The sequence below is a fragment of the Oncorhynchus gorbuscha genome, linkage group LG02 (genome assembly GCF_021184085.1).
Source record: "Oncorhynchus gorbuscha isolate QuinsamMale2020 ecotype Even-year linkage group LG02, OgorEven_v1.0, whole genome shotgun sequence".
Classification (NCBI taxonomy): domain Eukaryota; kingdom Metazoa; phylum Chordata; class Actinopteri; order Salmoniformes; family Salmonidae; genus Oncorhynchus; species Oncorhynchus gorbuscha.
In genome coordinates, this window is record NC_060174.1 from 94909216 (window position 1) to 94923170 (window position 13955).

Below are 13955 nucleotides of genomic sequence, written 5' to 3' on the forward strand. Positions count from 1 at the left end.
TACTTGGTCAGTGAGCCCATTGACGCTGCTTTGGACATGAGAGGACTAACAGCCACCGGGTGCAATAAGGTTAAAGAGTTGTAAGATTTTCCTTGGCAAAATGGAAAACACGGAGAAGACATCACTCTTTAAAACCTACTCTTGTAAAATAGTGTGTGTTATTTGTTAAATAAACAAATATGACTGACTCTGGGTGAAGTCTGCTTCGTGTTTCCTTTCCTTCCTTACTTCCTACAGATGTAGGATCTTAATTTGAGCCAGTTTGCTACAGCAGAAACATAATCCTGCAGCAACAGGAAATGTGAATTATTATGCGGATTATAATTAATGGACATTTTTTTGTAAGGGAAAATCAAGTCTGAAATTACAACGTGGAAATTACAAGTTTCAGAAGCCTTTTAAAACCTCAAATACACTAAACGTTTTAAAGTTATCTTACAAAAGCGTGATCAAATTAAGATCCTACATCTGTAGCATCGCTGTACTGTTATTGTGGTAACCCTATTACAGAGTTATCATCATTGTCTCTCTCTCATATTCAACTCTGGTGTTTACCTGCTGCCTGTAGAATGATTGGTCCTCTGATTGAAGTTCCTCACATAAGAGCACTTTGATTACTGCTTTCATTTTGTGGACATAGCAGCGCCCTCCACTCACAAATGCACTGACTATCTATTCACACACACAGCTCAGAGGGGGTGTTTACTAAGGCTAATCTTTTCAGCAGATGGGACTCAAGCTGGCTTCGCCTGATTAGATTATGTAGGGTGAATGATTTAACTTTGCTGCCTCTCATCGATAGGTATAGGTGAGGTATTGTGAATTCTGGATGTAACTGATACAGTGGATACATGCACAGAGGAGTCAGGACATAAGAGAGACAGGTTTTAGTTTAGTCTACTTTAGTGTTTGACCTTGACCAAGGTCTTTTCATGACATGGAGACAACGTCTGAAGTAGAATACATTTGAGATCAGGGATGGACAATAATAAGGGCCGAAGTGTGCAGGCTTTTGTTCCAGCCCAGCTGTAACATACCTATATCAAAAAGGTATGCATGTCTACAAAGCACTGTGCGGAATTAATTCCAGGTAGTAACTTTGATTCTCAAAAAAAAAAAAAGATCCTGCCCTAAATAAGCAGTGCAACTCCAAACAGTGACATGGTACATCTCAAGCTGCTGTTACCTACGTTTCTGTAGTTAGATGATATAATCACTTTATTCTGGTCTCAAGCTCTTAGACCATATCCCCCGCCCTTGTGCAGGGATAATCTCATGTACTTTGCTGAGCTTCTTGTTGGGGGCGAGGATAGGTGCAGAATGGTCAATGAAGAGCGAGAAAGACAGAAAGTGAGAGAGGGAGAGGAGGGGCTTGAGAAACAGGAAGCAATCGTTAGCTGAGCTCCCCTATCTCTAGCAAGCTCTGTATCCAAACAATCATCTGTTCAGGACCCACACAACATGACTAAGCCTTGACAGATCTCTCATGCTACAGTACACACCTTCACTCCTCCGGCCACCTCTCTCTGTTCCGTGTTGTTTTTCTATTCCTGTAGTTCAGGGCTCCATTTTCTATTGGAATTTGCTATCCGATTTCTATTAAATAAATTAGGAATTTTATATTGCAATAAAAAACTACCATAATTGACTATGGGGGGGGGAAATCTAATTCTGTTTACAATAATTCAAAGTGTGTCACGTCTGAGAGGTCTTGATAAAGTGGTGCTCTGCTCACACCGGCAAAAGGCTAGGCGTCCAAAGAAGCAACTAGAAACTGTTTTCCCATAGCCCCAGTGTATAGCTCTCCAGCCGGTGATAAAAGCTCTGTGCCTTGAGCCTACAAGTCTGTGTGTTTTCCCACACCTGGGGCTTCAAAGCCTGTCCATAATGCTGCCTCTTGGTACTGCCTAGAAAGCCATCAACAGTTTAAGTCAACGTTTGGTGTTGTCTCCCTCATAAAGACCCCTCTGGCCCCGCAGTGGGGAAGCCGCTGATGTTGAACCCTCTGGGTCTCCGAAACATTGCTGTTGACTGGCCATTTTTTAAACGTGTTTAACCTATGCTGTTGACCTGAGAGATGATAGGTCAATAGATCCTGGATCACGCTGACATTGCCAGCTCACCACCAATCAGACAATGTTGAGAAAACTTTCACTTTAACAACAAGAGGCCAGTAGCGTAGCACGACAAAATTAAAAAAGAACATACACTAAATGTACAAAACAGTAAGAACACCTGCTCTTTCCATGACATGGACTGACCAGGTGAATCCAGCTGAAATCTAGTCACTTCTTAAATACACTTAAATCAGTGTAGATGAAGGGGAGGAGATGGGTTAAAGAAGGATTTTTAAGCCTTGAGACATGAATTGTGTATGTGTGGTAGGCAGAGAGGGGTGTCCACAGGGTACTCACTTCAGAGACTTTCACACTGATCGGTGTCTGGTCCTTCCCACCGTGCTCCGAGCTGCTCCGCTCCCCCATCTGAGGACACACACACACTAAGTATCATTATATTAGGTTATTACAATACAATAAGTTAATGTAAATGTAGAATAAGCTTAATTGGAAATGAATAACTGAAACCACAATGAAACATTGTGAGTACAGAGAAACTAACTATTTTCAAAGTTACACAGTTTCTTTAACCTATGAGTCCCTCTATATCATAAACAGCCGAATTGTCTTAATAGTAGATCAGGGTATAAAACCTCATCTCCACAATACAGAGACATTCTGCCATTAACCGTTGATGCTGAGCAGTACCTCGCTATTTATTTGACTTTTGGCCAAGGTGATTCTTCAATCAGTACCCCAACTATTATTGTGTACATGTCCAACACTATCAAAAATAAATGCTTAAACCTAGTATACACACACGGATGAACGCACACACACACACACACACACACACACACACACACACACACACACACACACACACACACACACACACACACACACACACACACACACACACACACACACACACACACACACACACACACACACACACACACACACACACACACACACACAAAATGTATCTTGTTTACTTACCATCTACGCTCTCATTCTTGTATTTAAAATGTGTCCAAGGAAATTCCTAAAGTCAACTGAATCCAAGCAAAACATAAGAAAAGACTGCAACTTGCGCTTGCACAACCTCAGGCTGAAGTGGCACAAAAGCACACAGTGGATCAAAAATACTGTACCAGATTGCATGGGATAGAGAGTGTCAACACTCTGCCACAAAGCACTGATTTTGTTAAGCCTTCATCTATTCAGCATGGCTTAATACACTCGGCTTGTGTCATGTAACACAACACAGACATCAAATCATTTTCGGGAAAGTTCTGATTCAAATGAGCAGACGGAGTGAAGTTAAGGGACATGTTTGCTGCCCTACTTTTCAGGCTGTTTCTACACAAATGTAACTATGGTTTTGGGTATAAGGTGTACGGTAAAGTTGCCCCTAGATGCTGAACTGGGATCAATTTATAACTTTCCCAATGATTAAGGTTAGGATCAAAAACACATGATTTCACATAAACTCCTATGGTTTTTCTGTAAGGGGAGGGGAAACTTCCCCCCGAAGCGTTAGGTAAACCAAAACAATGCAGACCGTGTTGGCCAGGGGACAGAAGGCTTGCAGAGGCTATGACATGCTTTGTGTTTCTTTCTATCTAGGGACCATGCTGTAAGAGAGTGTTTACAGAACTGCTCCTCTAGCATACACAATAGTAGGGCAGGTGACCCAATCTCAGAATTCAAAGTCCCTTGTGACCTCTATAACCCCTTCACTTATCCCCATGCATCTACTAAACATACACCTCCACTCCTTTAACACCAAGGGCTTTTGAACAGTATATTTGATTTGATGTACATTAGCTCAGATCTATACATATATACTGTATATCTATCAGTTTGTACAGCTCTGGAACCAGGAATGTTTCAATGGGGAGAGATAGGATTACTACTGGATTACTGAGGTCGCTGGTTAGATGCCAAGTATGTCAAACACACACGCACACGCATACACAAACATACACACACATACACACACACACATACACACACACGCATAAACACACATACACACATACACACACATATACACACACATAAACGCATAAACACACATACACACACATACACACGCGCACACACACACACACACACACACATACACACACACACACACACACACACACACACACACACACACACACACACACACACACACACACACACACACACACACACACACACACACACACACAGCACGGAAAAAAAAAATGGGTGATAGACATTGGGTCTAAAGGGTCATAGAAATTGTAAAACAGAGGGAGAACTGAGGAATTGCACACACAAAAAAAGTTTTGTTTAGAGATGCATTAATTGATTGCATAGATCATTGGGATATTGAAATTAAGATCTACAGAAAATGATGTGCAAAGATCATGAAAATGTTATCATATTGAGAGAAATACGATTTAACTCAGACTTCACCTTTGCACTGGGGGAGATCTTTTACAAAGACTAGCTTCCCCCTAGTGGATGAATGGAAAATAAAAAGGTTCATCCTATATCAACTAACCACAGCATTTCAAACGAGACATGAAATATTCTAAAATGCCAAATTGACATAATTTCCAATACTTTATAGAGTAATTGATTTCATGATCAATTGGGGTGACCAGTTAATCAAGTGTTGTGTGAAGAAATCACACTGGAAAATGCAGCTGTGTTCCTTCAATCCTGATCCTGGAGAGAAGCAGTACATGTGGGCTTTTTGTCACATGACACAAAAATCATGTGACCACAATAGAAATTAGCCTTTGGGCTTTATTGTGAAAATCCTCATAATTATTTAATGTATGTACTGTTATGTACTGTTATCTCTGGTTGGAGTGGATCAATATGTATGTTTGGTGTCAAATTACATCAATTAACCAACAACACAAATATTTCAAAACTAATGTTGTCCTGGGTTAAAAGCTAGTAAAACTCTGCAGCCCTACAGGACAAGAAGTTAAGAACACTGTTGTACAGGAGTGACTGTATCGCTTGGTAATTTATACATTCTTACAGATCCCATCATTTGCAAAATTGATGCCTCATGGGGTAGTAAGCAATGATGTGTATAAACCTTGGATTGCTGATGCTATGTAATGGCCAATGAGAGGCTTTGAAGCCACAAGCGCCATCAACTCATTGGAAGGAGCAGTCCTCCACAGGAAAGGAATTCTAAAATATTTCAATTAAATGTTTCAAAGACAAAATGACATCTATTTAAGCATTTATTTGTTGTAGTCGGGACAGTGACATTAGTACTCAGAAAAATATTTGAAGGAATATGTTTTTAATAATTGTTCAGTTCTCTTAATATAATGTTCAAGCATGCATTTAGGTATCTGTAATATAACATAATGTAGACATTAATAAATGTATTTCTTTTGCTTTCAAAATCTTTTTTACAATGGAGAAGGAATACCAAGATGGCTGCACGGTGGCTTCAATGCAGCGTCCCCTGTTAGTCATCTATGGTTAATACATATCAGTAGGAGCCCTCAAACTACATTTTACATTTGAGTAATTTAGCAGTCACTCTTATCCAGAGCGAAATACAGGAGCAATTAGGGTTAAGTGCATTTGTCACGTTCTGACCTTAGATCCTTTGTTTTGTCTTTTGTTTTAGTATGGTCAGGGCGTGACTTGTCTATGTTAGTTTGTCTATGATTTTCTATTTCTGTGTTTGGCCTGGTATGGTTCTCAATCAGAGGCAGCTGTCAATCATTGTCCCTGATTGAGAACCATATTTAGGTAGCCTGTTTTGTATTGTGGGTTGTGGGTTATTGTTCCTGTTTCCTGTGTTCACGGTATGGGACTGTTTCGTCTTCGTTCAGTTTGTCGGTTTATTGTTTTTTTTTGTTCGTTGTTAAAGTATTCTATTAAAATGGATAATCATCACGCTGCATTTTGGTCCTCCTCTCTTTCCCCTGACGACAAGCATTACAGCCTTGCTCAAGGGCACATGGCCCAATGCTCTGGCCCAATGCTCTTAACCGCTAAGCTCCCTGCCGCCAACTGGAGTCATAGGCTTATTTAATAAGAACATTAAATAGCAAACAAATCATTCAGTCAACATTCATTTCAATTATTGGCTATGGCGATATCTTCTATATGAATGCCGCTGCCACTGTATTGAAGCAATTTGATGCAGTTTATCATAGAGCATTGTGCTTTCTTACGAGCGATAGGTTCAGTACACATCATTGCATTTTGTATCAGCAAGTAGGCTGTCCCTCTTTGAAGACTTGGTCTGCATTGCACTCTTTTAGTCTACAAAGCACTCTTGCATAAACTTCCGCCATACCTTACCTCCTTGTTAACCTTCAGATGTATAACTTACCAGACCCGGACTCAGGGATGGCTAACCCTGAACATACCTTCAATCACCACACAGTTACCAGACCTGGACTCAGGGATGGCTAACCCTGAAGATACCTTCAATCACCACACAGTTACCAGACCAGACCTGGACTCAGGGATGGCTAACCCTGAAGATACCTTCAATCATCACACAGTAACCAGACCTGGACTCAGGGATGGCTAACCCTGAAGATACCTTCAATCACCACACAGTTACCAGACCTGGACTCAGGGATGGCTAACCCTGAAGATACCTTCAATCACCACACAGTTACCAGACCCAGACTCAGGGATGGCTAACCCTGAAGATACAATCAATCACCACACAGTTACCAGACCAGACCTGGACTCAGGGATGGCTAACCCTGAGGATACCTTCAATCACCACACAGTTACCAGACCTGGACTCAGGGATGGCTAACCCTGAGGATACCTTCAATCACCACACAGTTACCAGACCAGACCTGGACTCAGGGATGGCTAACCCTGAAGATACCTTCAATCACCACACAGTTACCAGACCTGGACCTGGACTCAGGGATGGCTAACCCTGAGGATACCTTCAATCACCAAACAGTTACCAGACCTGGACTCAGGGATGGCTAACCCTGAGGATACCTTCAATCACCACACAGTTACCAGACCTGGACTCAGGGATGGCTAACCCTGAAGATACCTTCAATCACCACACAGTTACCAGACCTGGACTCAGGGATGGCTAACCCTGAAGATACCTTCAATCACCACACAGTTACCAGACCCGGACTCAGGGATGGCTAACCCTGAAGATACCTTCAATCACCACACAGTTACCAGACCTGGACTCAGGGATGATTAACCCTGAAGATACCTTCAATCACCACACAGTTACCAGACCTGGACTCAGGGATGGCTAACCCTGAAGATACCTTCAATCACCACACAGTTACCAGACCAGACCTGGACTCAGGGATGGCTAACCCTGAAAATACCTTCAATCACCACACAGTTACCAGACCTGGACTCAGGGATGGCTAACCCTGAAGATACCTTCAATCACCACACAGTTACCAGACCTGGACTCAGGGATGGCTAACCCTGAAGATACCTTCAATCACCACACAGTTACCAGACCTGGACTCAGGGATGGCTAACCCTGAAAATACCTTCAATCACCACACAGTTACCAGACCTGGACTCAGGGATGGCTAACCCTGAAGATACCTTCAATCACCACACAGTTACCAGACCTGGACTCAGGGATGGCTAACCCTGAAGATACCTTCAATCACCACACAGTTACCAGACCAGACCTGGACTCAGGGATGGCTAACCCTGAAGATACCTTCAATCACCACACAGTTACCAGACCAGACCTGGACTCAGGGATGGCTAACCCTGAAGATACCTTCAATCACCACACAGTTACCAGACCAGACCTGGACTCAGGGATGGCTAACCCTGAGGATACCTTCAATCACCACACAGTTACCAGACCCGGACTCAGGGATGGCTAACCCTGAAGATACCTTCAATCACCACACAGTTACCAGACCTGGACTCAGGGATGGCTAACCCTGAAGATACCTTCAATCACCACACAGTTACCAGACCTGGACTCAGGGATGGCTAACCCTGAAGATACCTTCAATCACCACACAGTTACCAGACCAGACCCGGACTCAGGGATGGCTAACCCTGAAGATACCTTCAATCACCACACAGTTACCAGACCAGACCTGGACTCAGGGATGGCTAACCCTGAAGATACCTTCAATCACCACACAGTTACCAGACCAGACCTGGACTCAGGGATGGCTAACCCTGAGGATACCTTCAATCACCACACAGTTACCAGACCCGGACTCAGGGATGGCTAACCCTGAAGATACCTTCAATCACCACACAGTTACCAGACCAGACCTGGACTCAGGGATGGCTAACCCTGAAGATACCTTCAATCACCACACAGTTACCAGACCTGGACTCAGGGATGGCTAACCCTGAAGATACCTTCAATCACCACACAGTTACCAGACCTGGACTCAGGGATGGCTAACCCTGAAGATACCTTCAATCACCACACAGTTACCAGACCCGGACTCAGGGATGGCTAACCCTGACGATACCTTCAATCACCACACAGTTACCAGACCTGGACTCAGGGATGGCTAACCCTGAAGATACCTTCAATCACCACACAGTTACCAGACCTGGACTCAGGGATGGCTAACCCTGAAGATACCTTCAATCACCACACAGTTACCAGACCAGACCTGGACTCAGGGATGGCTAACCCTGAAGATACCTTCAATCACCACACAGTTACCAGACCAGACCTGGACTCAGGGATGGCTAACCCTGAGGATACCTTCAATCACCACACAGTTACCAGACCTGGACTCAGGGATGGCTAACCCTGAAGATACCTTCAATCACCACACAGTTACCAGACCAGACCTGAACTCAGGGATGGCTAACCCTGAAGATACCTTCAATCACCACACAGTTACCAGACCAGACCTGGACTCAGGGATGGCTAACCCTGAAGATACCTTCAATCACCACACAGGTAATTGTCTCCCAGGATCAATGAACGAATCCGTTTTTTCAATGAAATAAAATGTTTAGTCTACCTTCCCTTTAACTAGCAAAAACTAAATGATACTACAATCAAATGATGGTAAATCAGCGTTTTAGTATCAATGTGGATTGTCATTCGGAAAAAAGCTGCACATTATTTAAGGGTATATCTTTGTTTCGCAAAATATGCAAATTAACTGTAATGATGCTAAAACAACAGTCTGTTTTGGATTTTTTAAATTTCAGATAACATTATTTACATGTGTAATTATGTTTTAATAAGTTAATGTTTTGCAATTATTGTTGCTTTTTCAAACAGTTTGTTCTTGGGGCCAAAATGACCCCAGTTGGTAAAATAAGTTGGTAGCATGAGGGTTAATGAATCTGCTAAGAATCATCAGCATGATGTCATGAACATAGAAATAAAATTCATATAAAGGGGGTCTCCTTTCAAGTCAATGATGGCTACGGAAAGCGTGATTATGCCGATGTGAGCAAGACCTTTAAATAGATCAACATTCAAAAAGCCGCGGGGCAAGATAGATTACCAGGACGTGTACTCAAAACATTTGCGGACTAACTGGCAAGTGTCTTCACTTTTCAACCTCTCCCTGACCGAGTCTGTAATATCTACATGTTTCAAACAGACCACCATAGTCCCTGTGCCCAAGAACACTAAGGTAACCTGCCTAAATGATTACTGCCCCGTAGCACTCACATCGGTAGCCATGAAATGCTTTGAAAGGCTGGTCATGGCTCACATCAACACCATCATGCCGGAAACCCTAGACCCACTCCAATACGCATAGCGCCATAACAGATCTACAGATGACGCAATCTCTATTGCACTCCACACTGCCCTTTCCCACCTAGACAAAACAAACACCTATGTGAGAATGCTGTTCATTGACTACAGCTCAGCGTTCAACCCTATAGTTGTTAGAGGAAATTATAGTTAATGATTAATTATGTATACATTATTGATTAGAACCATTTATAATATGAAAAGTATGAGTTTTTGGTTGAGCTGTTACTGAAAATATAAGCAGAACGAATTAATTGTCTGTGTCTCTTGGATAGTTAAAGGGGGAGCGATGAGATAGCTTTTCATACAGATAAGAATGTTTTTTGTTGGATTCCATTAGTGGGTAGAAGTATATCTTTTAGACAGGTTGGAATGTAGTTTTATGAGGGGAGTAAAACTATCTCTAGGACTGAATACTACGCTATTGTAAGGATGGGAGAGGGTGTGAAACTGATGACGTCATTTTATGTTCCCTTTCTTTAAAATGTAATGTTCTTTGTATTTTGGGTCAGTACTCTCTGGAATTAAACGCTCTTACCTGGCTTTTAAGACGGGTCACGGTCTACTTCATGCATAATTAATGAACTTACACATCATTAATGACTTAGAAAAGAGTGCGAAATTGGTTTTGGCAATTAAAACATAAAGGAATTTAGAATTCCTCTATCAATAGTGCCCACAAAGATAATCATTAAGCTAAGGACCCTGGGACTAAACACCCCCCTCTGCAACTGGATTCTGGACTTCCTGACGGACCACGCCCAGGTGATAAGGGTAGGCAACAACACATCTGCCACACTGATCCTCAACACTGTGGCCCCTCGGGGTTGCGTGCTTACTCCCCTCCTGTACTCCCTGTTCACCCACGACTGCGTGGCCAATCGCGACTCCAACATCATTAAGTTTGCTGATGACACAACAGTGGTAGTCCTGATCACTGACAACGATGATACCACCTATAGGAAGGAGGTCAGAGACCTGGCAGTGTCCTGCCAGGTCAACAACCTCTCCCTCAATGTGAGCAAAACAAAAGTAGCTGATAGTGCCACAGTGTCTCCTGACCCCTCCTGTCTCAGCCTCCAGTATTTATGCTGCAGTAGTTTGTGTCGGGGGCTAGGGTCAGTTTGTTATATCTGGAGTACTTCTCCTGTCCTATTCGGTGTCCTGTGTGAATCTAAGTGTGCGTTCTCTAATTCTCTCCTTCTCTCTTTCTTTCTCTCTCTCGGAGGACCTGAGCCCTAGGACCATGCCTCAGGACTACCTGACATGATGACTCCTTGCTGTCCCCAGTCCACCTGGCCGTGCTGCTGCTCCAGTTTCAACTGTTCTGCCTTATTATTATTGGACCATGCTGGTCATTTATGAACATTTAAACATCTTGGCCATGTTCTGTTATAATCTCCACCCGGCACAGCCAGAAGAGGACTGGCCACCCCACATAGCCTGGTTCCTCTCTAGGTTTCTTCCTAGGTTTTGGCCTTTCTAGGGAGTTTTTCCTAGCCACTGTGCTTCTACACCTGCATTGCTTGCTGTTTGGGCTTTTAGGCTGGGTTTCTGTACAGCACTTTGAGATATCAGCTGATGTACGAAGGGCTATATAAATCAATTTGATTTGATTTAGTGGACTATAGAAAAAGGAGGGTCAAACAGGCCCCATTAACATAGATGGGGCTCTAGTGGAGCGGGTTGAGAGTTTCAAGTTCCTTGGTGTCCACATCATAAACAAACTATCATGGTCCAAACACACCAAGACAGTTGTGAAGAGTGCACGACAACACCTTTTCCCCCTCAGGAGACTGAAAAGATGTGGCATGGGTCCCCAGATACTCAAAAAGTTCAACAGCTGCACCATCGAGAGCATCCTGACCGGTTGCATCACTACCTGTTATGGCAACTGCTCGGCATCTGACCGGAAGGCGCTACAGAGGGTAGTGCATACGGGCCAGTACATCACTGGGGCCAAGCTTCCTGCCATCCATGACCTATGTACTAGACGGTGACAGAGGAAAGCCCCAAAAATTGTAAAACACTCCAGTCACCCAAGTCATAGACTTTTCTCTTTGCTACCGCACGGCAAGCGGTACCGGAGCGCCAAATCTAGGTCCAAAAGGCTCCTTAACAGCTTCTACCCCCAAGCCATAAGACTGCTGAACAATTTTTCAAATGCCCCCCCCCCATTTATTTTTACTCAGCTGCTACTCGCTGTTTATTATTTATGCGTAGTCACTTTACCCCTACCTACATGTACATATTACCTGGACTAACCTGTACCCCCGCACACTGACTCGGTACCGGTACCCCCTGTATACAGCCTTGTTATTGTTATGCCATTTTCTTGCATTACTTTTTTATTGTATTTTTTTACTTCAGTTTATTTAGTAAATATTTTCTTAATTCCCTTTCTTGAACTTCATTGTTCGTTAAGGACTTGTAAAGTAAGCATTTCACGGTAAGGTCTACACCTGTTGTATTCGGCGCATGTGACAAATACATTTGATTTGATTCAATCATAATGATCTGTATAGTAGTATTGGGACAGTTTCGGGGACAGATTAAGCCTAGTCATGGACTAAAAAGCAGCATCACCATCACACAAAACATTTCCAAACACTACTAATCATCCCTTAGAAAATATTAGCTAGATTAGGTCTACACCTGTTGTATTTGGCGCATGGGTGGACTGGCAGAAATTGATGGTACCCATGAGCAAAGGAAGTAAAAGCAGGAAGTGTACCCTTCAATATGTGCTGTGATTTGTAAAGTCAACTCAACTGACATTACAAATAGCCACATCATTTAAATGCACATTCTACATTACCATGGCAATCCAGCATCAGTTGATAGAACATTCCAAAATACCATGGGAATTATTGCATCACAATACAAAGTAGACATTGCGAATGTACCCATGAGTTTATCAGTCAAATTGTCAGGGTTAGAGCTTCCAAGCTCCATCTTTTTCTATGGTCATGGTGGGTGAGAATCGGCATTCAAAACTAATCAAGGACTCAACAAGTAGTTCAAACAAGTAAAAGAATGATGAATAAAATCTAGAATAATCTATAAATGATTTATTCTAGCTCCATTTCGAGGACTTATTAAAAGACGTCTCAGCTTCATTGTGGAAAGTTGCTTTCGTCAAAGGGCAAGCATTTATAACCCTCACACCTTCAGCTCTCTCCATCCATTCCTTTAAATTACAATGTCACAGGCCAGGCCTGCGTATATACATCATAGCCAAGTTCTTCAAGCTCTTCCAACACTAGCAGGCACTCTCTCAAAGGCCAATTAGCTAGAGCTACACAGTCCAGCACACTGTTGCCGACACAGCTCCTGTTACTTCCGTGTTGGGAACAGCCTCAAAAAACAGTAGAACCAGAGCCTGTGTTTGTCAGCAGAGTCGTTCTGTGTAATGGGGAAAACTGCTAAAGAAGGGATGGGTGTGTGGAGCTGGCGATCTGCTCAGGGCTCCCGATTCCAGGGGATCTAGGGACCAATTATCAGTTCTCATCTCACATTGGAGGCCTATTCTTTTTAACGATGACCGTTGAAAGCCAACATCCACCAATGGCTGGCAAGATAAAACAGCATATGGGTCTTTCTATAAATAAAGGGACCAATTTTTGACATCAGGGTCAAAATTCCTAAATGGTTTGATAATAATAATAAAAATAATATTATTATAATCAGTAAACTCTTAAAACAGTGTGTGTGTGTGTGTGTGTGTGTGTGTGTGTGTGTGTGTGTGTGTGTGTGTGTGTGTGTGTGTGTGTGTGTGTGTGTGTGTGTGTGTGTGTGTGTGTGTGTGTGTGTGTGTGTGTGTGTGTGTGTGTGTGTGTGTGTAAACTAGACATCACATTATTGCTTCCTCTGTCCTTGTTTCCTCCACTTCTTGCCTCGCATTGTAACTACATTGGAGCCCGAGGGGAGGATCCTTCCCCCAATGTGCGTTGAGAGGGAGGTGAGGAATGGAGGACACAAGGGGAGAATCTCAATTGCATGTCCTTCATTCTTCACGTCATCTCTCCTCGCCTCCTTCTCAAAACTCATTGGATAAGAAGGTGAGAGGGGAGGGACTTCTGACCTCATCCAATGGGTTTTGAGAAGGAGACAACAAATCAAAGAAATGCAATTGAGACAGAGGAAGTAAGTAT

At 42.9% G+C, this 13955-nt stretch overlaps 1 protein-coding gene across 1 annotated transcript in view; it reads right to left on the reverse strand.

Annotated features, from left to right (window-relative positions):
* LOC124013499 (disks large homolog 2-like) overlaps nt 1-13955 on the reverse strand; it is a 326264-nt gene that overhangs the window by 249392 nt on the left and 62917 nt on the right. The window contains 1 exon segment of the mRNA XM_046327794.1: nt 2415-2483. Coding sequence (XP_046183750.1) covers nt 2415-2483 — 69 coding nt within the window.